Raw genomic sequence first — 25108 nt, forward strand, 5'->3', positions numbered from 1 at the left:
AAAAATCAGGATGAATTCGTCTAGAAAGAAGAGCATCAGAAGGCTTTTGAAAGCCTAAAGATATATTTATCAAGTCCACCAGTGTTGGTGTCACCAATCTAAAGACGGCCAATGAAAGTGTATATATCGGATGAACAAGAATCAATAGCTGGAATGGTCGCGCAAGAAGATCAGTTTGGTGAAGAAAAGGCGATTTACTACTTGAGTAGACGGTTAACAAGATGTGAATGTAATTACTTTGCCATTGAAAAATTATGTTTTGCATTGTATTTCACGTGTACGAAATTAAGGGCTTATTTACGGTCTGTAACCGTTTATTTAATTTCTAGAGTAAATTTGGTTAAGTATATGTTCTCTCACCCTATTTTACATCAAAGGGTAGGCCTTTGGACGTTAGCATTATCAGAATTCGAAATACAATATATATCCCAAAAGGCAATCAAAAATCAGGCTTTGGCTAACTTTCTGGCCGATCATCCATGCCTTGATATACCTGAGGAAATTGAGTTAGAAATCAATTCATTCGATTTAAAACCTTGGGTTTTATATTTTGACAGGTCAAAAACCTCTAAAGGTGCAAGAGTAGGAGTAGTATTGATAAATCCTTTAGGGATTTGTTACAAGTACGCATTCACTTTGGATAGGATGTGCACCAATAATCAGGCCGAATATGAAGTTTTAATCGTAAGCTTAGAATTAATGATAGATATGGAGGTAAAGAATGTGATCGTTAGAAGCGATTCTCAATTGGTAATTCACCAATTGACCGGTGATTTTAAATGCCAAAGTGATTTTATTATAAGTCAATATGAAATCGCCCAAGAATTGTTGGAAAAATTCGATCAAGTAGAGTTTCAATGTGTTAATAGGATATATAATGACATAGCAAATGAGTTGGCCCAGATGGCCTCAGGGTATTCAAAGGCTTTAAATTGGAAATATACTTATGAATATGGAGTAATATTGCCTGTAGTCCAAAGAAGGGCGAGAATGATTGAAATTCATTGCATACAAGATGGAGATGCAATGGATTGGAAGGTAGAGATTAAAAGGTTCCTTAAAGAACCTAATAAAGGAGGTAGTAGGAAAATGAAGTTGCATTTGCTAAACTATACATTGATAGATGAAGAGTTGTTTAAGAAACGCTCTGATGGTATATTACTAAAATGTGTAAGTTTGTAAGAAGCCAGAACAATCATGGCTTAAGTGCATGAAGGGATATGTGGAGCTCATCAAGCTGGCCAAAAGATGAGATGGTTAATTATTAGGAATGGATATTTTTAGCCCAAGATGAGAGAATCATGTGTTCAATATGCGAAGAGTTGTCTAACATGTCAAAAGCATGGTCCAATAAAAAGGGCACTAGCAAGAGAGATGACACCCATTATCAAACCCTGGCCGTTCAAGGGTTGGGCGATAGACCTGATAGGGAATATTTATCTCCCATCGTCCAAGTAACATACCTTTGTTATAATTGCGACTGATTTTCTCACTAAGTGGGTAGAAGCGGTACCTTTAAAGGAGATCACCCAAAAAAGTATCATAAAATTTATCCGTGATCATATTATTTATAGATTTAATGCCAGAAATTGACACGAATGTCTAAACAAGGCCTTATGGGCTTATAGGACGTTGCCTCGGTCAAGCACCAAAGTTACTCCTTTCCAACTTACTTATGGACATGAGACCGTTTTGCCTATGAAAATCAATGTGTGATCAATCGGAGTGTGTTTGCAACATAAGTTCAGTGATGGTGAGTATACCGAATCACTAATTCAAAACTTATTAGAGTTGAACGAATTAAAGTTAGACGTCCTAGATAAATTGCAAGTTCAAAAACGAAGGATGGCTAAGTTTTATAATAAAAAAGTTATAGCCAAATCATTTAGTCTGGGCGAATTGGTTTGGAAAACAATACTCCCTTTAGATAGTAAGAATCCAAAGTATGGCAAGTGGTCGCCCAATTGGGAAGGGCCATATAAAGTAAATAGTGTGTTGCCTAATGGAGCTTACCATTTAGAAGATTTAGATGGCACCTAGCACATGAGGTTCATTAATGGTAAATATTTAAAAAAATATGTTCCTTCTTTATGGGAGAATAAATAAATAAAAGCGTAATCAAATTGCGTTGAACGATCGTAGATAAATGTGGCCAGAACGAAATACGTTGAAATAAATACCTTTATTATCAAATATACATTACAAATTGTGAGATACAAAACACTAAATGCTCTATAAGCTACAATTGAGAGCAAACTAATTTCTCGATCGATCGCCAAGCAAGAGTGTGAACCGGCCTTGATCATCGTCCTGATCGCGCTGCTGCAAGGACAGACAGGGAGGCCGAGAAGCACTCTCAACAAGTAAAAAGGAAGAAAAGCACCCTCAAATCGCCTGCTTATTGCATTGCTGCAATAACGGGCAAGGAGACTGAGAAGCACTCTCAGCAAGCAAAGTGGCTTGAAAAGCATCTTCAAAAATTGCCTTCCATCATTTAACTCCTTATAAAAAATATAGAGACGATGGGAAGAACTTTGCTGGCCAAAGAATATTTCCTATATCTCCCATACCAAAAGTGACATTAAAACAGATAGCAAAATGGACGGATCAAATAATCCATTTCTATGGAAGACGAAAATTTTGAAGATGCCAAACGATGGCAGCAAATTAGTTTTTGAAGAAAGGAATGAAAATGAAAATGATGAGTGCGAAATACACATGCATTTATAGAGGCGTGAAGGTGAAAAGACAGAATGTGAATGGCCACATTCATGCCTAATAACTGAAACGTCTTGGGAAAAGAGACGAAAATACCAAGGAAGAATGTACATTAATCTTAGCATAAAGCAATTAAATGCTTGGGAGGTTGACAATTAAGAGCAACGTCAATTAAATACATAAGTAGACAAATTAGTCATTCATTAATAACGATAACTGCTTTTACATTCAAAATTAGCAATGGCGATTAGTACGAAGTTACAAAAGGAAAGTTAAGGCATTGAATATCTCAATTACAATTTACCCCAGGCCGAACGAATTCTTTCCCTAAGTCTCCCCCAATCTTCGCTCTGCTGAGAAGAAGCGACATTTAATTCAGCTACAAAATCATCATCAACTTCCAGCTTTTTGTACGGCTCAACCAAAGACTTGGTTCGTTCAATTTCTTGGGAAGCATTACGCTCTTTAGCAACCATTCTCGCCCTACAATCGTCCATCTTTGCTTGAAGCTCCTTCATCTCCGCAGCCAAACTTGTCATGAAAGAGTCTTCGACCATAACGTCGGAAGAAATTTCTTTCAATTCGTCCTTGGCTTTGGTAATCTCTAGAAGAAAAGACTCTCTTTCAGAAGATACTGAGTACTCCTGGCCTTCAGTTCAACATTTTTGGCTAGCAAGGAGAGGATATCAGAGTGAACAACCTTCAACGTCGTTTTAAAGTCAGCAGAAACGTTGAGCAACAGAAGTGTAAGTGCTTGCGCCAATTTCTCACTCAACAGCTCAAGCTTATCCTTATATTTAGTAGCACTAGCCTGGCCGATATCCATGTCCATGAAAGACACGAACTCAAATACCGACTGTTTGAGAAACTTCATATCTTCCTCTGAAGAAGCAGAAGGATGACTGGTTGAAGTAGGACGAGACGTCTTGACTTACCCCCAGGAAGTAAACAAGTCTTGGATGGAACGCACAATGTCATCAGCATCCTGCAAAGAAAAGTGCCAACATTGAGGACTTTCACTACAATAAACGAAGTGAAAATGAAAGTGAAGCAAAAGGTTACCTCATCAACAATCTTGGGAAGTTTAGGCATATCACCAGTAGGCTCCACCACCTATGGGGACTTTCCCTTATCTAGGCGAGAAGACTCTGCTACAACGGGCAAGCTCATGAGAGCCTATGCATAATTCAAGAAGTAACGAATCAGAAATCAGTAGCACAAGCAAATGTAAAACATCAAAATATGTATTACCTTCTGGTTCAACATTTGGAGGGTCGGCGCCCTGGGAAGAAGGTGGCCCTTCTACTGGTTGTGATGAAGGTTCCGAGATTAAGGGTTTCTCTTTAAGCATAATCCCTTCACCAGCTGATTTGCACGAAGCAGCTTCAGCAGAGGATGATGGAGCAGAAGCTGCCAAAACCAAAGCCTTCGAGGGAGAGGCTGAACTTTTCTGAGAAATTCAGGTAAACCATTAGTACATAGAAAAGTATGTTTAGGAATAAACAAATTCAATTACCTTTCTCCTAACGATGAGAAGAGTGTTATCATCATCATTATCATCATCCTGCAAAATGGGAGATGCTGAAACTGGCCGTTTGAGGCTTAAGGCACTTTTAGCTGCAGCGGCCTTGGCAGGTAGAGAAGCAGATAGATGGATAAAATGTTTAGCACGAGCAGGGGAGGAAGGATTCCTAATGGATAGAGGGGTGACCAAAATGGGAGAAGTAGAGGGAGTGTCTGGCTCGTCCAGTAAATGGAAAGCACGATTAGCATCAGCTGCAACCAATCGGCGTGTTACTGATGGCCAAAACTGCTCAAAAAGGAGATGGATAGCACAGCTAGAATTGAAAGGGGCTAATGAAAATTTGCTCGTCAAAAGAATGTTGCGAGCGTCTATAGCTTGTGCCTCTGCCTTATTAATAGTGTGAAAACGGTCTGTCAAATTTTTGGAGTAACAGGGAGGAACAAGCCAAGTTTGGCCAAAACCAAGTTGGCGAGCAAAAAATTGGGGAACATATATTTCAACCCCAACTTGAGCATTGGTTTCAGTAAAGATATCGTGGAACAATTCCCTCCCAATCAAAAAATGAACCCAAACAAGCAGAGAGGCACTTGCACTGTTTAGGGTGGATGGAGGTTGCACATAATCTGGAGTCAAATGAGCAGAAAAAGGAAAAAAGGAAGGAATCGAATTTAAGGTATAAAAGAATGAAAAAATGTCCCTACTGGACATATTTACAGGGGTCAGTGGATCAATGGCTAGTCCATAGCAGCTAGCAGAACGATTGAAAATGGATGGAGCACCAAATGGTGGAAAATATGCTCTCAACCACAGTTGAGTGAACCAAAGGAGGCCACTGTCAGTGGGATATACCCCATTCTTCAGTTGAAACTGAAGGGAAGCCATGCCTCTATAAAGGGCGGCTAAAAAGAAGGAACATAAATTCAAAGGCCTACCACGTGCCAATTCATACGCTATGGATAAGTAGCTCATGGAAGGTTTCATACTTGGCACGCAAAGAATATATTTACAGAGCCAAATCTGAAGAAAGGCCACACGCTCAGCATGGGAAGGTTCAGCGGTTGAGTGATTATAAAAGCTTTGCAGGCTTGAATAGGACTCAGTAAGTTTCTTATCAAATTTCGGGGCAACACTGGAAATCAAGATACCAGGAAAAATGGTATCGCCCAAAGGCGGAAGATTTACTAGGGCTCCAACGTCCCTTAAAGTAATAGACATGGGACCAAGAGGGAAAATGAAGGAGTTATACTCAGAAGACCAAAAACTCAAAGCAATAGGAAAAAGCACTGGGTCAAAAATTGGGGGTTGAAGAGAAATTTCTAATAAATCTGAAATCCTAGCACGATCAAAAATCGCCTTGGTGGGGCCTTGACTCACAAGATGTGCACGCCATCTACGAAAAATAACATCAGCTTTGGGCCAAGTGTGAATGCCTTTTTCGCGAATCGGCCTCAATGACAGAGAGTTCAGGAACGGAGGACCTTGAGTGCAAGGGAATAGCTGGCCTACTGCCACTTGTTCGACGGCTTCGGCATTATTAAATGATGGACCCAAATAGAATTCATTGAGGTCAGCACTAACTTGTGTAAGGAAGTTTGAATTTACATATGGCCTAGTGAGGATTTTCTGGAAATCTTCGAAACTAAAGGAATCATCAGATTGAGTTTGTGAAGTCACCATTGGAAACAAAGTACAGTTTTGATAAAGTTTGCCTGAGAAACGTAGCAGAGAAGCAAGAAGATGAACAGTAAAATAGCGAGAAAGAAGCGCAAAATATAGACGTGGTTGAGTGGTGCAATAAAATGACGTGTCCTTTTAGTTTATAAGGGTTTGTAACGTTGTATTTTTTCAGACAGTAGAAGGAAATAATAATTGAAATTCTTGGTAATTTCAAATATTGCTGGAAAATGCAAAGTGAATATGGCAAAGATTAATAATTAGTATTAATTCTGCCATATTGGGGGGTAATTGTTGATACACTAAAAGTGCAACCCAAATCAAATCGCCCAAAGAGTGAAGCCCAATTGGGGAATCCAGGATAAAGGTCCAAACATGATTATCGATGAATGCGGTGGAAGCCCACGAACACGGTAACATCATCGCCCAAGCTTGCAAGACGCCCAGGACCTGAACGAATAGAATACCTTACGGTTGCCCAGAGTGATGACCACGTCCTCGTCCAAACTTTCGAATCGCCCAGGATCTTAGCAAACATAAAACATTATGGTTATCCAGAATAGCAGTTATTGAGTGATCTTATCACATTCCACGATTCAAGGAGCCTAGTGAAGGCGGTTGAACGACAAAGAGTAATGGCGACAGTTAGGGACGGCAGTTCCACGACAAGTTAGCCACTATGAAGAGAGTGGGTAGTTATACAGCAATCAAGCAGTTTTCAAACGGTTTGTCACGAAGAAATTATCAAAGGAATATAAAAGGAAGAGAAGAAGACCCCGAATCAAACACTCTTAAATAGAGAATATGTAATTTCGATTTCTTAGTTTAAACTTAAACATTTCTTTTAGTACTCGTGTGCTTGCGCCCCCTTGGGGGCATTCTGTTTAGTTCCAATTGTAAATCATCGCCAATAAAACACCCATTTTTGGGACTTTGTCTCAAGAGGTCTGTTCCTTACACAATCGTCTGATTTCCTTTTTAATTGTTAGCGACTACCCGCGCGAAATAGGTACCATATGAACGGGCCTGAGAAAACCCTTGTACGGCTTCTTCGATTTCTCGATAAAGAGAAATATGACCAACAGTGGTTAATCGACTTAGTGAAATCCCCTATTTCATATATCAGAAAAAGAAATGATTCATCGGGTTCAGGTAGTCAATAAAAAATTAATGAAGGATATGCAAGATATTTAAAATTTATAGAAGGATTAAAAAGTTCAAAAGTGATATTTTCTGAAAATTATTAAGGTGATATTTTTGTAATTGTCAATTCAAAAAGTGACAAGGTTGCAAATTGCTCTTTCCAAAAAAACTATTACATGTATCTATGTAGTATTGAAAATATGCAAAGTTGTCTTAAAAGACAAACTTTTTATTCTCAAATACATTGTATATAATTCAATTCATGCAATCCTCAACAAATTCAAGCGATACGCTTCCTTCTTCCTCTAGCAAATCTATTGTGCCACCAAATTGAATACACAAACTCAACTGACTGAAACTATGCTTGTTGTGCTGCGCAAAATGAAATAATAAAACCCTAATTGGAAGCAAAAACATCACGTGAATTGGTTGAAATATACTCAGGGTCTTAATGTATCGCAAGCAGCAATATCTAAGACACTCAAACGATCAACTGACCTCTTTCAAGAAGAAGTATTGTTGAACCCAAATGCTTAAAGCTCAAAAGATGGTAAAGTACCTAGCAATGGAGTCTATCATCTATGAATGATTAGTATGCCATCGAGAGCATGTCAATATAAGGGGTTAGCCATTGAAAGAGAATATAATTAAGACAACTCCACCCCAAAGCTACCTCGTTTGAATTTTAAATGGATGGTTAGAAAATTTCAAGCAACGACATGCAATTCATTCATTTTGTCATTCTGGGGAGAGTAGTTCAATTGATATGGAGAAAATTGAAGATATTTTGCCACATTTATTAGAGGAATTAAACAAATGTGCTTGGAAGGACATTTATAATATGGATGAAAGAGGCTTATTTTATTTCATGTAAGCTGATAACTCTCTCGCAACAAAGTAATTGGAGGGCCAAAAGTAAAACAAAGAGAGAATTACAGCATAGTTATTTATTTCAATTTTGATGGCATTTACAATCTTCCACTTGAATCATCGATAACTTTCTTAAACTGAGACGCTTTAAGAATGTTAACCATAATAATCTAAACCGCGAGTATCGAGCAAATTCAAATGCATGGATGACATCTTTATTTTATAAGGAATTGTTGGGTTTTTTGATACCTAATAATCTGGGCGATGATTTAAAACAGTTGTCGGATTATTTATCGACACCATGAACTTAGCTCGGCTCGAAGACGAACTACACTTTTGGATGGCTCGGGTTTGGATTGGATGATTATTTGGACCATTTAGTGATTAATTTGGAGTTGGAAATTGGCCCATTATTTTAGGTTATATGGCAGCCCACTTAGAGATCTCTTGGTCCATATTTAGTGACCTAAACTAACCTATATATATGTATCTATCTCCCAGCTGTGATGAGTGGGTGTAGTAGCAATGGAGAGGAGAGTTGAGAGAAGAGAGACAGTCGAGAGAGAGAGGGAAGCCATGTGAGGTTGTGAGTGAGATTCAACCATTGTGATATCTTCTTCTTCCTTTCCATACCTTTGTAGATAGCTAACACCACCACCCTTCTCCTGTGTGGGGTTCAAGAGAAAGAGGGCAGTCCAAACGTGAAGGCGAAAGTCTCGAGTCAAACCGAGGTAAATTGATATTCATTTGATTGTTTTCTGAGTCCGTAATCAAGATCTATCGAGAGATTTCCGTGACAGGAATGCCTTATTTGAATAGAAATGTCTTGCTTATCGTGGATAATTCTACCAAATACGCCAAAAAGGACAATCGCCCCCATTTCATTACACAAGAGTTACGTTCTTACCACTAAATAGCACTTGCAAAATTCAGCCATGAAATAGGCATCATTAAAAAAATTTAATTTTATCCTCATCAACGCTTTAATCCTTAAAATTTTGAGTTTATCAACAAATTCTCATATCTTCATTCTAAAAATCAAATAGGCGACGAGTGAAAAAAAAATGGCCACAACTAAAAATTAATAATCTTCACTCTCTTTTGCTTACAAAGTAATCGATCGTTTAATAATTTGGCTTCTCTTGTGCAAAAATTCCATTATCAAAGTTCGGTGAACCAAGATAAAGTTTTATTTAGTTCTTATGTAAACGAAATGTTGCTTAGATAGGATCATAAATGAGTTCTAAATAAAGAGATAATTGCATGAAAGCTACACTCGGCACAATTGTCTTCGTATTTAATTTTATTTCACTTTTAATAATATAGTAGACACTCCTCTTATTTTGCGAGAACGTCAATATTTGATGTTGATTGCATTATTTCTTTTTCATCATTTTCTTCGATTTCTTAATATCTCTACATCTCATTTACAATAGGTTGATCAAATTGAAAATTTAAACAAATTAAAATCTTAAACTTAGGATTCGCTTGTTGGAACTTTTAACAAAAAAATTAGTATAATAAAATAAAACTTGATAAAATATATAATTAAAAAGTTGTGTTTGATGTGGCTTTTTGGAAGATTTCTATCAGATCTTGATGGAAAGGCATGCTAACGTTAGAAATATAAAAATAGGAGCCTACAAAGTTCATGTTGAAGTAGGTAATGCAGGATGTACTATGTCAAATGTATAATTCAAAGCAAATCTTAATTATCAAAATGCCCCTGAAATATCTCCAAATCAAATCTTTGACCGCAAGTAGAGTAAATAGATATTCCCACGAAAAAAATACTGATTCCGAATTCAAGATTGGCTAGTGCATTCTCTCGTGGTCTTCTTGAATCCTCTCTATGTCGTGTTTCATTTTGTTCATCTTCTCTAATCATCTTCAACCTCTAATTAGATGATTTCTTATCATTTTCTGAGTGAAAAATAAGTCTGTGATTCTTCTGCGAGAGAAGAATACTGATTTTGATATGTTGTATTCTACTTTAAAACTTACTACAACGATCTGAAAACCAAATTCTTTCACCACAAAAATGCACCCAGACATTTGCTAAATATTGACTTCACCTCAACCATTTAGTTACTTGTTAAACTTTCCCAAACAAACACTTGATATCCATTGATTTTGTTTCATTTCAATCGTTACATTAATCTAACACCTATGGCTCAACGTGTGTAGTACAATTTGGCCAAACAGAAACGCAAACCCCAAAAACAAAAACAAAAACAAAAACAAAAACAAATAAAAACACAATGATAGGAAGAATATTGTGTGAAAAATCTTGTATCTCTACTGTGTATTACAAATTATCACCAAGTTATGCCTAATGGTGAAAGTTCACAGAGATGACAACAATCATATTTTGACTTGAATGAATGCTATTTTTCGTAAATTTTGCAATTGAAAATAAAAAACAAATAGGATATAGCCATAAGGGTTCTTCCCGAGCAATGAGCAGATAAATTATCTGGCTCCAAACATGCAATATAGAAAATCCGATGCCATGTAAATCATACTTGAATGATTGGAATCCATGGCAATGCTGAAGAACTATTTACAATTTGCATGTGACAAAATCTGATCAAAAATTTCTTAAACTACAAATTTACTACCTTTTGGATTCCAGCTGTAATAGTATCCAAGTCAATTACATCCTTGCTTCCTTTTGCCATTCGTCGCTGATCAAGTTGAAGTCTCAATTCTGCTATTTGCTTATGTATCTTCTCTCCTTTATCGGGTAATCTAGAAACAGCAACCTGCAAAACCAATCAACAGGGAAATACAAGAATGGGTATACTTAATGGCAGCAAAATTGTGGAAGAAACGGAAAACTGATAAAATATATGAAAAAGCAGCAACCAAAAGAATTTTCATCAATTAATCAAACAAATTCGGAATGATAACTTCAAAATAAGAGGCAGAGCTGAACTTATTTCCCAGATCATGCTTCATAATATTTAAATAATTACAAATGATTTTGATTGATATTAGGCCATCTGCCTCTTGTCAAATAATCTTCAGTTGCCAACTTTGAACATTACATTCACACCCCATCTAAAATGCAACTGGGTCATTGATTCAACATGCAATAATGTCTTATTAGGCTATCAGACATTGTTATAGATTAGTTTCCAATTCAATGTTCTGGAAGCCTTGATTTTTTTTCCACTTTTAGGGAACCGTAGTGTCATCATCTGATGGAACCTTTGAAATTTGATGCATATCAATAAATATAGTAATGAATTCCCAAATTCATGTTCATGTCACGTGCTTTTGATATATTCTGCAGAAAATGAATCTGTAGGTTACCCTGATGTAACATAACATTCCAGCGACCCTCAGTTGCACTTTTCAAGAATTAAAAGTTACGACATTCATATCCAATAATACATATCAACCAATTAAGTTTAGAATCTAAAAGCAATGAAAAGTAGCTTCACTGGATTCTCTTTGATTGAAAAACAAATATGGGTTGAGGGAAAAATCATGATTTCCACATGTGCTTAAAGACCAGCGATGAAGATACCTTATTGGTAAGCATCTGAGACAAGCGATGGATTCTTTCTGTGATTTCAGTTTCTGAAGGTTCATTTGCAGCAGGAGCAAAAATTTTCTGGACCTTATGCACATCCTTAGGCTTAAACGCGTAATCCGCTCTGCAAATATAAATGATATTTACATTATATGAGAAAATAAAGATTGAGATAACCATTCACATTAAAAACAATTCCTAGAAGCATACCCATCAACATTATATTCATGCGATGAGCGAGAGGATGAGTTGTCAGTGAACGTACTACCTCTTACCCTGTATCCAAAACACGGGAACATAGAAGTTAAAAACTTTGTAAGGTGATGTTCACTTGATGTGTTTTTAGGCCAAATGCAAGTGGTTAAATATTCACAAGGCAAGAGATGCAGTGCAGAACAAGACATCATGTTCCCCATCATGTTACTCTGCCTTACTGCAGGCCAAGACACCATTGTTGCAGTTTGAAAGATTACAGCATGCCAATATACGGGGGTGTAAAAATAACAATTACCTTCTTACTTCCTCCTCTATCTGAACATCTGGTACCGGTGCTGTCTTGGAGAAGAGTAAACTATGCTGGCTAACACCGGCAATATTTAGAGTTTGAAGGAACTCTACATGGGCTTTGACAGACTCTTCCCTAGAGGAAGATGAGAAAAGTTATAATCCATAAGGAAAATTAAGCAAGCAAATGCCTTGTATCAAATGACTCTTTGACAATAGCCACAAAAAGCGTGTGAAATCAATGGACAATTGTAAGTCTTGATATATACCTAACATCAATCCCATGGAGTAATATTTATGCATTAGAATAATATGTTTTAAATCCTTTTTAATTCTTATTATATCTCAAACTGAAAAATGAAGCTTTGAAGTGCTTGAAAAATAAAGATCTCAAATCAATAACTTCAGCTAAATGAATATCTTGCATGTTCAAAAACCAAATAAATAATTATATTACATTGTGTGTTGCTGATCATGCTCTTCATGCAACTGCTGTTGAGTCAGAGAAATATCAAATCCCTGTCTGGGAAGGCTGAAAAGATCTCGCAGATCCTGAAGAGTTAAAGACGATATCAGCCTCAAAAAATGTGCTATACATGGAAGAAACTGTAATTGTCCATCTAAGATTGTAGGAATTAGTTTGGCCTGGCACAATTATTTACACAAGTATAAAGTTGTGTGCTCATGTAGTTTTCCAGCTAGCATCATTGCCCGTGATGCATGTAAATATATGAATAGAATAAAAAATTATGTCATTATGATAAAGATCACGTGAAGTTTTAATTTTTCTTCATGATGTAACATATAAGGTGTCAATAATTTAGGCAGTGCTGCAGTGGTTGAAAAAGATACTATAGTATTGATTGTAAAAGAGAATATCTTACTTCAAGAAAGTGTACATCAATTTTGGGCAAAACAAAATGAAATGAAGAATTGTAAACATTCCATTTCAAGCAAATACCTGCTGACTGAAATACCGTATCTGCTCTTTATGTTCAGTTGCACTTTTAAATAGCCCTCCTTTGAATACCTGGATAACGAATTTGAAAATAATAAAATTGAACAAAGAACGATGAATTTAAGGCCAAAAAATGACCAAGAATTGTATTTCTTCATCATCAATCGTATCAATGTTCTCATGACCCACGATAAACAACTATGGCCAAATCGGATTCAATTGTCAAGTGCCTCGTGGAAAAAGAAGAAAGGCTACGGCAAGTAGTGACCATTTTATATAGGCACCCTGTCACCAGGGCATGACTACAACAAGAAAGACCAATACTCATAATTGAACAAGACTTAGAGTGCCAAGAGGGAAAAGTTTTAAATTTAAGTAAGCCTAGCCTCAGTCTCTATAGTTATTAGAAGATGAAAAATTAAGGCACATATGATATAATATGACAAGAAAAATTATTTAACCTGCTTTCTATAAATTTTCTCTTCAACAGTGCTGCACGTCATTAATCTGTATACAATTACATCCTTCTTTTGTCCAATCCTGTATGCACGATCAACACTTTGATTGTCCATGCTGTTGAAGTTGCAAACGAAGTCAATAAAACATAATACAATAGCAACGAAATCTATGGAGAAAGATTATCTACAATATGTTAAAATTAAGTCCAATATTCATTATATCTTGACAAGTATCGCGCATACAAGGACAATTGCAAAGAGCTTTTCGTTTCATATACGCTTTCTGTCATCAGCTTAGAAACTGTTTTCTCAAAGATAAAAAGCCATACAACTGTGGATATGTGAGTGAATAGAGAGGAAAATGATGATCTAAACAAGCAATAATCAGTCTATAAATTGTAAAATACTCTAACTTAATGTCTGAAACAAATATTTAACTTCAAGTAAAGAAAGAAATGCATGTTCTCAAGAAAAATTTAAATGAAAAACTAGAGGCTGTAAGGATATTTTTTTTCTTCAAACAAGCACCTTGGATTCCATGCTGGATCAACCACAATCACACGATCTGCTTTTGTGAGTGTAAGCCCCAATCCACCAACTTGGGAAGTTAAGAGAAAGATTGGAGCTCCACAACCCTCTTGGAAATCCTGAAAAATAAATGAAAAGTGAGAAATAGATATGGGAATTTCATATGAATACTGATAATTCTATCCAGAAGCAAACCTTGACGATTGCAGCTCTATCACTGGCTTTTGTGTTACCATCTATCCGCAAGAACTTGTAGTCACTGGACATTAGGGATTCCTGATATGAAATATGGTCAAAGAATTATCAATACACATGCCAAATCAGAGAAACAATCTAAAACACAGGATAGGGTAAAAGATAAGAGGGATGACAATCAAATAGACAAATAGATATAAAGTTCACAGTCAAATTCAAATGACAGAAAAGTAATGTGAACCAGAGTGCATGTGAACATCTCCACACTGTACATCAGCTAAGACCTTTAATGGAAAAAATTCAATCTAAGACAAAATGGAGCAAAAACCAAAACCATTCACCCTTCATATAAACAGACAAGTAATATATTTCTTAAGTTCATATTCACAAAATCTTAATGCTAAACTGCAAACTTGAATATAACCATTGACAATACCAGAGGCTTAAATTGTACTCTGTGGTTCAAATGTCAAGTCTAATTTCTACTTTCTACGTCCAACTTCTAGAACAGCAAGAAATCAAAATATCTCATACATAAGAAAATTCCTTGCTGCCTCATTTTAAATTTTTAGTTGATTACATGGGGTTGAACAAGGGGGAGAATCTCCAACTTCAGAATCTCCTCTAATTCAAAGCTCGCTCTAGAGTGGCATCCATTCAGAGTTACAACATTTTAAATACTATGCTAGTAACACACCCTTACGATAGAGCATTGCAGAGGAAGAAGAAAGGCAGCTTCACAGGCTGAATACCAAATACAATGACACTTCAGTACAAAAGGATAAGTAACACTTAAGAATGCTTATTTACAGCCTATATGTAACAAAAAGCTTGTCCGCCAAATTTCAGGAAGCAAGAACTACAAATTGTCAAATTCAATGCTCTATGAAACTCTACCCAACACTCTACCCCACCTTCCAAATAAAAGGATTTATGTCCAAGTCATTAGCCACATCCTTCGTTCCTTTTTTATGATCAAGCTAAAAGTTCGATTCAGCTATTTTCTTCTGCACTGCCCTCATTGATAAAATAGTTGAGGAGTCTCAATACCTGAATTAGATTAAGCATCTTCCGTGTTTGTGAAAAAATAAGCACCTTGTGTCCCTTTGGAAGCAAATCGCCCTGTAACAAATCATATACAAGATGACAAATTATATGTATTCACACAAGTAGATTAATCAACAGTTGATATGTAAGTCCTGACCAATAAAGATAGGATGAATGATATTTTGCAAGAGACATTGTGCTTCTCTATAAAGTCAAATTTATCAGCAACATCTGCTATATGCATTGCCAACTTCTCAGCCACACCACGATCTTCCTGGCCTACCATTGAATCCATCCCTTCCAAAACCTCTTCAGCAGCTCTTTTTGTTAATAGAAGTGGATGATCGCAAATTTTTTTAAGTATCTGCTTCCCAAAAAGCATAACAATTTAAATTACCAGGTTTGAGATGGTAATTGGTAAAGATAACCAAATTGATGAAACCAATAAAAAAATTATGTAGAAACAAAGAAGCATGGATATGAAGAAGACCATAACAAATCATGAAACGAAAATTTTAGTTTCATAATGCTTATGTCCCAAAGTTCTAAGATGCAGTTTTTGTGGAAGCTAAAAAGACTGACATGATAACCTTGTCCACTTTTCAAAAATTACTTGTGTGGTGCTCATGCTTGTGCCGGAATCGATAGGGCATGGAGAAGAAGCAAGTAATTACTCTTTTTTAGCTCTGATTTTGTGTATTGTATGTAAATATTATATATTTTAGGGGTCATTATTTGTTGTATTCACTTAACTGTGAATTGTACTTTGTATGATAAGCATCAACAAATAGAAACTAAGTTTTTCCCTATAAATTTGGCGTTGATCAAATGAATTCTTGTTCATGACTATGTTGGAATGATTGTTAAATGTGAAAGATCTAAAGCCACTAAAATCTTAACAATTACCACACGCCATGTATCATCATTGTCAACAAAATAATATTAGCCCTTGTTTAAGCCACATTATATTCCTAAAAATGAATTTTTGAATGGTGTATCGATGAAAAATGTGTGATTAAAAAATAGAGAAAATTTTTTTATTTGCGTATAATATTATTTTATTGAAAAATGTGTGGTTGAAATGATGTCAAATCAATGTTTAAGAATGTATTTTTTTGAAAAATGTGGCACAAACATAGCCTTACTAATATCTCAAAAGGTGTATTTCCTAGATATGAAACAAATTGGACCTGAAGTTCTTTTTTATATGGTGACCAACTTTTTGAATCTCGTGCTCATTTTATTTATCTATTAAAAAAAGTTATAAAGAAAATCAAATTACCCACAAAATTGTGTCCAAACATTTCGGAAACGTGTCTGCATGTTAAGAATCATGCTAACAAATTTCCAAAAAAATTGGCAAATCTTGTAACAAGAATTTAAATTTCAAGCACATATTAGACATTGAACTGCGCTGGAAATAGTTTACATTATAGCAGAAAAATGAATGATTATCCCATAAAATTTCAGCGATGTCAAAAAGAACCTTCAAGAACACATAGAGATGGAGAAAAAATGAACTTAAACCAAAAGGAAAAAAATTAACTCCAGTGAGCATATTACCGTGAGAGCAGCAAGAGGTGACCCATCGCAGGCTGAGATGACAATCTCACTTTTTAAGAAAGCTTCATAAAGTTGACGCTAAACAAGGAAAAGACATATCACCATAAATCATTTACTCAAATATTTTATCGAAAACAAGAGACGATAAGAATTTTCTTAATAAATAGCATGAAGTATAATTAGGAATATGCACCTGCAATCCAGTTAATCGCAACCATACAATAATCTCATTCTTCTTGGAAAGTGTTGTATCATCACGAAATACTTCACTCTTCATACGTCTCAAAAAATATGGTTGAATGCATTCTCTTAATTCCTATAAAGATGACATGAGACCAAATTGTGATAAGGAATTGTACATCTAATGAAGGCTAAAAAGATAGGATTTAACTAGATTGCAAACTGGACATTCGGGAGATTGAGTAAGCCCCAACCAAGTGATTACCAAATGGGTACAATAATCATGTCACAACATTAAACAACAAATAAAGTTTAACTAAGAGAAGTTCATATGTTCAAATAAGTTAGTTCAATTAATATCCATAAAGCAAATGCTAGAATCACACTTTTTTTGAGATATAAATTATTATCTTTACAAATGAGTGAATATATATATCCCGATACTTGACAATGTATTCTATTCGAGCATTTTCCATAATGAAGCCATCTTTTAAGAATCCTCAACACTTAATTCAAACACATATTAACCAACTCGATTTTAATCAACTAATATCTTGAGCTTCAAACTTCATACGAAAACCTCAAACGACAACAAAATAGAAGACAAGAAGAAATTGATGTGCAATTATAATGTTTACAGGCTGTCGAATAGAAGCAGCCCCAGGTGACAATTGATGAATATTGCACTCCAGCAATATATTAATAATCCTGATAGTAGGTATACAATAGGATATTTCAACATCAAAAATCACCACAAGAATATATTGATTAGTTTAAAATGTGAAATCAAGCCTAAAAACTACAAGGACATGTCACATTGTAGTGACAGCTAGAACAAAGAGGCTCTTTCATAGTATCAGTTGTCACAAGTTTGAAGCTTATATAGACACTAACTGTCACTTCTGAGTATAATTGCTATCCGCTCCACCAAAAGCAAACCCAAAAGATATTTATGCCAAATCCATATATTGTTTTGCATAATAACCTATATAATTGTCAAGCTAAAGCTGAAGCAACAAGAACCACAGACATGGACATTCATGTCTGACATAATACGTTGACGTGCGATTTTTGGAAAAAGTTCGGACACAATATGTTACAATCCAAATTTTACTAGTCAAAAATCATTAGTTGAATTGTCAATGTCAAAGTCAAAGTCAAATAGGGATTAAAATGAAATGAATTATTTTATTGGGTTTATTTTACAAATTGAAAATATTTTGAGGGTTTATGATGGATAAAAGTTAAAGTTGGATATTATTTTTCTACTAGTGGAAGTAAAGTATCTAAATGCTTTTCTATAAGAAGGTTGGAGGACTTAAATGCAAAAAAAGGGTTATAGAGTACATGTGGCAAGAAATTAACCTATATCTCTTTTTTTTTTTTTTTTTTATATACACACAAGAGAGAGAGAGAGAGACTTGGACGGGCATATTGCAGAAGCCAGAAAAATCGAGAAAGAGGAAGAAAAAGGAGAGAAAAGAAAAGAGAAAAAGGAAGAAAAGGAAAAAAAGGACGGATGAAAACTTGAGTTCCATTATTTAATTTCTTCATTTCTTAGAGAGGAAAGGAGGTAAATGTTTTGTGGTATAATTTATATTAAACTTTCTAGGCTTCTGACTAGTTGGGTTAATTTGATAGTTTAATTTGGAAGAGTATGATTTCAAGCTGGTCTTTTTTATTTATGAAAGATTTTTATATCAAGGTAAGAAATACTAATTTTGGTAAACTCTAGAGTTTTTAATTGAATTCTTGAATAAGTATAATTAGTGGAAATGATAGTGATGATGAAATGTTCACTTGAAAGTATGATTTTAAGGAATAAGATGTAAATTTAATTGGTCAAACTATGGTTATTAGTTTTACTAGATTGGAAGATGGGATAATTATTTTTATGATTAGGATAAAGCTTACTGTGATAAATTAGTTATTAAAAAAATGGACTAGAAAGTGGAATTAGCTTGAAGTGATCAAAGGAAATTGGGAAAAATTATTTAAGTATCGAGAAGTCAAGTTTTAGTATTCTACTGTTAATATTAAGAGATACTTAGTATGGGACTTGTTAAATTAGTCATTTTACATCATATTTCAGCTGATGACATGAAAATTTCACAAGGCTCGTCAATTTACCAAATTGCTATCCATAGATCGGTGAGTGGATAAAATTTATTTTTTAGAAATTACTATTTATTAAATTTATATTAAATCAGAAAATTTATTATTCATACAGTTGTTTTGATAGCTTGATTTTCAGAATAAATTTGATTTATAAATGGTTATTTTTAAAGTTTGATCCAGTTCAGTTAAATCATTTCATTGACATGTTTTATTGGTATTACATGTTTTAGTATAGTTAAAGTTATTTTCTAAAAACCACCAGAAAGTACCCAGATGATTTTACCCTCGTTTGCACTGATGTGAATGTGTTTCCACAGTGTATGACCAGTTATAGTGATTTTACCCGCTCTACACTATTATGAATGTGTTTTCATAGTGTATGACCAGATTATCAGAGGTCTTTGAAACCTACTCTCGTACACACATAGGCTTTAGGTCGTGTACTAACGTGATTAACCTTTGGGGCAGCTCTACGTACGTATGACCAGATTATCATATTTAAATGGCTTTGCTTTGTACATCGAGATTACTCTGTACATGAGTAAGGCTATTCATTGGGTACATTTTTTGTGTGATTTTTTAGTATTTCTACAGTTTTGGAAATAATGCCAAACACATTTATATTCTTCTTACTCAGCGTTGTGTCTTTATTTCTTCTTCCTGTCGCCAATCTTCCGTTCTTCCGACACGTCTTCAGTTTTTCATCTTCGACACATCGACGATGTGTTGGAGACATACCAATGTCCAATACATGTCGAGCCTCGAGCACTGATACGCCTACGCCGAGAACGTGTCAATGCTTGCTAGAGAACCACATAGGCAAAAGTTTTTGAAAGTTACTAGTTCGAACCTAATATCACCTAGAGGGGGGTGAATAAATGAATACCGAGGAATTAAAATAACCAATTAAAAACAACGAGCCACTTATTAATTGTTTCTAGATGGTTAAACAAACATGTCAAATTATCTTATGTTGAACTTCCACTGTTTGTTATATGAAAGCAATGAACAACACAAGAATTGTTGACGGGGAACTCTAACTAGGTAAAAACTCCAGGACCAAACCAGAAACCTCCACTGTAGACAATGACAAACTTACAATACGATCCAATTTAGAAAATTTTACTAGACCGCTGATATAATTTCTGCAATGTCCAAAACTTGTTGAAACGTGCTTCACTCAAACCTGTTCCCGATCTTTTGAAATTGTCTATCTCCTATAGATCACCAAGAACACCTTGTTCTTGTACTCTTCCTGTGCTTCTGGTCCAACCTCTCTCAATTCTTCAACAACCTCTTAAAGCTCTTGAGAAAGTACCTCCCTGAGTGTATGTAGGAAGTGGGTGTTTTGGATTCTATGAATTTGATGTTTTTCCCAAAGTTGTGGTTGTATGAATTCAAGGATCAAAGGATAAATTCAAAGGCTAGAAAGTGTTCTTGAATATTTGAATTATGTTGTGGAGAAAGCATACAATGAACAACCACTCAAATTTAGTGGAATTAAAGTTTTGTGCATAACACCATTGCTCGGGCAAGAGCTTAGCAACAGGCAAGGGACGGTCTGTTGCTCAAGCGAGAGCTCAACGACAGTCGGACGACAGGGTTTTTGTTTTTGCTGCTCAAGCATCAAATGGGTGATAGGCTAGCGAAAATCTAGCTGCTCTTTTTCTTCCTTGTTCCAAACTCGAACATTAACTTACCTAATTCATCTATTTACTATTGCAATGTACTCCTTGACTTTTACAACTCTTTATTTTAATCCCTTTGTCTAAAGAATTGCCTACACAATAAAATCCTAACAGTTTCAAAGCAAAGAAAATAAATTTGATTCTATGGTCCAACGAACATACAAATTAAAAAAAAGTTCATATCCTCCCAAAAGAATGTGAAGGAAAAAATAATAATAATAATCCAAACTTGTGGATAAAATTATCACCTTCGCAACCGCTGAACCTATTCGCTTTTCCCTGTCAGAGGCATTTTTTTCATTTCCTCGATTGATATAGTGCTCATATTTCTCTTTAAACCTATGAGAAACAATTAATAGGAGAAAAAAATTAATTTACAAAGACAGCAACTCAAAAGATAACTCAATCGGAATTTGGAAAGCCACATTACCATTTCTTGTCACCTAGCAGCTCCGGACAACAGAAGTTAAATAAGGCCCATAATTCCTGTTTTGGATTATAGAACAGAAACAACACAATAACATCATATGTCATTTACTTGTGGTAACTGTTAATAGAGGACATAGTGCAATCAATTAGAACAACTAAAACAGTAATAAAAAACCTTGAAAGGACAGGTAAAAACTACCTTAAGATTGTTCTGAAGTGGTGTGCCACTAATGATGATGCGCCGAGCACAAGGTATCTGGAGCAAACTTTTAGCCCTTTGAGTGCTTGGATTCTTTATAAGATGGCCCTAAAATTTTGCAAAAATATTAAATTTAAAACTTAAGAAATAGACAGTGGCTATGCTTTCAAGAAAAAGTAACATAAAAACAATACTTCATCAAGAATCATATAATCCCATGTCATCTCATCTTCAGATCCATCATCAAGGTAATTGCAATCTCCACATAAGGGTTTTGTATTATTCCGCACAATATCGTAAGTTGTTAAGAGAATACCTTTGTCCTGTGAGAAAGATGACAAAAACATCTAGCTTGTCAAAAAACAGAACCACAGAGAAATAGTCAAAAATGTATCTGAATCCATTATACTAATATCACCAGAAGAGAATTCTCACTGCCAAATCTGGCATGGAAAACTTCATATGAATTTCAAAAGTTTCACAAAACAATAATAGTTATTCAGTTATTACAAGATAATGTGTTTTAACTGAATAACGCAGCGAGCATTTGAGCTGAAATCAAGGAAAATTCGTAACAAAGACAACCAATCATATAAAACTCAACAACTTATAGCCTTTTTACCTGTGTTGATTCTACTTGAGCACAAATAGTATATCTAATTGTCAGAAATACTTATTTAAAATGAGTACAAAGTTTATAAGCTACAAACCAACACTGCCTTCAGTTAAACAGTAAAAAGTTACTAAAGTGAGGTAACATGCAGTCTCCTTCTCTTTATATTGTATATAGAGCCTGAAGTGTAAGGGAAAAAAGACCTGAAGTACATATTGGAGCTCATAATGTCGAGTTTTCTGACATGTTGCAAAATATCTGCAAGAGAGAGAAAGTTGGAGGACAATTATAGCTCCAATATTGTTTCAGTTAATGTGTTCAACAGAAATAAAAAGAAACCATAATAATCATACTCTCTTGTCTTCCCAGATAATCCTACAGCTGAAAACTCATTGATCCAATGAGATAATAGTGTTTTTGGAGCAACAATCAACACTCTCTTAATCAAAGTGGAACTAAACAATCCAGCTAGAAAGCTACAAATCTGAAAATAGAATAGGTCTAGAAAGATCAATTATCCGCATGATTATCTTAATTAATAAGAAAAAAAAATCTGTACTCCAGATTAAAAGGTTTTTTTCTACCTGCATTGTCTTTCCAAGGCCCATATCATCACCCAAGATGCCGCCCTTGCCCTTGCAATGAAGGGACCATAGCCATTTCAGACCATCGCTCTGATGAGGATACAGCATTTTTGCAATTTTACTAGGTAACCTGTAAGTACACTTCAAACCACTCAAAATGAAGTCATCCACACGATCATCCAAAATCTTAATTTCCTCAGATTTATCATCAGACACCTGAGTAAACTTCCCTTGCCTCAGATCTGCTCGTTTGGCATTGTTCCCTTCACTCAAAACCACACAATCACTATCACCGTCCTCTCCTCTTTTGAAATTGAAAGCAAGAGATTGGTTTACAGATACGGACTTCACGCCCACCCTCATGAGTTCATTCTTCTTCAGCCCTTCGACATGAATCTTGGCTCTATTGACTTTACGAACAAAATCAACATCATCAGAATCAGTACCCAAACAATTTTTCTTTTGGTATTCATTCACAATAGGACATCCGGTCTTTGACTCCTTAGTTGAATCCGATGAGGAATTGGATGACCGTGAAAGGAAAGAATCAGCCCTCCTATATTCAGGGATTTCCTTTTTTGCATCCACATTATACGATGTCCTCACTGAATCCTTAAAATCCTCATTTAAATCTACTTTCCTGGGAACACTTTTCTTCTCAACAGAAAGAAGCTCAAGCTTTGAGCTCAAATCATTTAGAATATCCCTAATTTCATTTCCAGTGCTCTCATATGCTGTTTTCACCTGAGGAGGCGAATCAAAATCCGAAATCCCAGTGAATGCAGGTTCTACTTTTTCAATTAAAGTCTTCCCTTCATTATCGTTGTTTTCACTCTTTGAAATTTTGCAAAGCCGGCGCCTACCTTTTAACTTCACCTTCATTTGTTTTTCATCTTCTGCAATTTATTTATCAATCCACAAACTCTATCATAAAATATCAAAAGATATTGCATTGTAAATTTTAGAGTGTGGTGGATTCAGGAAGATTCGGTAATACCTGGAAGACTGGAATCAACATGAGAATTGCCTGAAATAGAAGAATTTCACTNTAATATACCAAGAGTGGGAGATGGGGAATCTGACAAAACAATGCCCGCGAACATATTGGGTACCTCTTCCTGTTCGTTCACTGAGTCGTCCTCGAGTTTCAACTCGGATTCTTCATCGTTCACTACAACTTTCCAAAAACGATCAGTGCAAAATACATACTGCATATAAAACCCATAAACATATAGTGAACATCATTTATTCTGATTTATTTTCTCATTTCAGGGAGAAAAAAACTTTACCAGTAGAAAGAGCAGGAGTAGAAAGAGAATCGGAACCGAAATCAATGATCCCAGAGAATCGAGGAACGTTTTCGTTTTCAGTTGATTGAGCACTATCATCCACTTCGATTTTCCCTGAAATTTAATAACAAAAGAAACAATTAATAGATAAGAATACAATAAAAGAACACGAGAAATATCTACGAATATCAACAGAAATACATATAAATGTAAGCCAATGTATACAAAATACCAGGGAGTAAAGAAGAGGAAGTGCGGGGAACGGGCTTTTTCTTATTGTGAGAAGCGGAGAGATCTAAAAGGATTCGATTATGGAGTTGATTGAGGCTCAATGGCTGCTTCTTTTTCCCCTCCGCCATTTCTGATTACTGGTGGTGGAATTGGATGTGGTGGTGCAATAGAGTTGCGTCCCGCTTGCTTTGTGTGAGAATTTGAAATTCAAATTTGGAATTGAGCGTTGGAATCGAAGCGAAGGAATGTTTGGCACGGAAGATGGGAGATAGAGAACAATGAAAAATGTTTCCGATTGTTTGGGCTTGGGGAAAAGGATCACAGGAGGAAATTTTACCTTCATCTGATTTTGGTTATTTCAGTCTCTTTTCTATACTCATTTCTAATTCTAGCCCCTGTTTGGGCTCCATTTTTATGTAATTCTAAGAAAAAATGTATTTTGATATAGTGAATTTTTAAAAAATGTGTAGTTGAAAAATATAGAAAATATTTGAGTTTTCGTGTAATATTACTTTATTGAAAAATGTGTGGTTAAATATAAGCGAGAAGAATGCATTTTCAAAATAATGGAGCCCAATCTAGCTGTTAATAATATACATTTTTTAAAAATTATTTTTCACGTTTTTCATAATTTTTCTTACTTTTTAACTATGCTCTTCTACGCAAATCGAAATTTTTTTTATTATTTTTTAATTATACATTCTCAAAAAAAAAAAAACACTATTTCGAAATACTTTTTGAGAAAAATTCATAATTAAGAGGTTAAGGCCCTTTTTGATCCACATTATTTGAAAAAATACATTCTTAAACAGTGATTTGATATCATTTCGGTCACACATTTTTTAATAAAATAATATTACATGCAAATCTAAAATTTTTCTTTATTTTTTAACAACAAGTTTTTCATCAATACACTATTAAAAATGCATTTTTATGAAAATAATGTAACTCAAACAAAAGTTAAGTATCACCAATTTCAAAATCAAGAACAAAAGTTTCAAATTTAAGAAATCAGATATTTATTAAAATTTATTTATGTCTTAATTAATTATA

General features: G+C 35.0%; 1 protein-coding gene across 1 annotated transcript; it reads right to left on the bottom strand.

Moving 5' to 3' along the window:
* Positions 1-10209: 10209 nt before the first annotated feature.
* LOC111411398 (protein CHROMATIN REMODELING 24) lies at positions 10210-24393 on the bottom strand. Its single transcript, XM_023041933.1, has 24 exons — positions 24057-24393; positions 23825-23938; positions 23600-23712; positions 23533-23566; positions 22536-23431; positions 22305-22435; positions 22155-22209; positions 21533-21661; positions 21339-21446; positions 21141-21196; positions 20959-21049; positions 16918-17040; positions 16725-16802; positions 15319-15525; positions 15165-15236; positions 14115-14195; positions 13920-14038; positions 13395-13506; positions 12937-13005; positions 12433-12527; positions 11983-12111; positions 11682-11747; positions 11466-11595; positions 10210-10695 (listed from the first exon to the last, which is right to left on the bottom strand). The coding sequence occupies exons 1-24, from the start codon at positions 24181-24183 to the stop codon at positions 10537-10539; spliced, it is 3294 nt and encodes a 1097-aa protein (XP_022897701.1). The 5' UTR covers positions 24184-24393; the 3' UTR covers positions 10210-10536.
* Positions 24394-25108: the final 715 nt, after the last annotated feature.

The sequence above is a fragment of the Olea europaea genome, chromosome 15, assembly GCF_002742605.1.
Source record: "Olea europaea var. sylvestris chromosome 15, O_europaea_v1, whole genome shotgun sequence".
Lineage (NCBI taxonomy): Eukaryota > Viridiplantae > Streptophyta > Magnoliopsida > Lamiales > Oleaceae > Olea > Olea europaea.

Coding starts and splice junctions, on each gene's coding strand:
- LOC111411398 (XM_023041933.1), bottom strand. CDS start 24,183: ATGGCGGAGGGGAAAAAGAAGCAGCCATTGAGCCTCAATCAACTCCAT. Junction 21,050..21,140: donor CTGCTAGGTGACAAGAAATG/GTAATGTGGCTT, acceptor TGTTTCTCATAG/GTTTAAAGAGAAATATGAGC. Junction 13,507..13,919: donor GATCCAGCATGGAATCCAAG/GTGCTTGTTTGA, acceptor CAACTTCAACAG/CATGGACAATCAAAGTGTTG.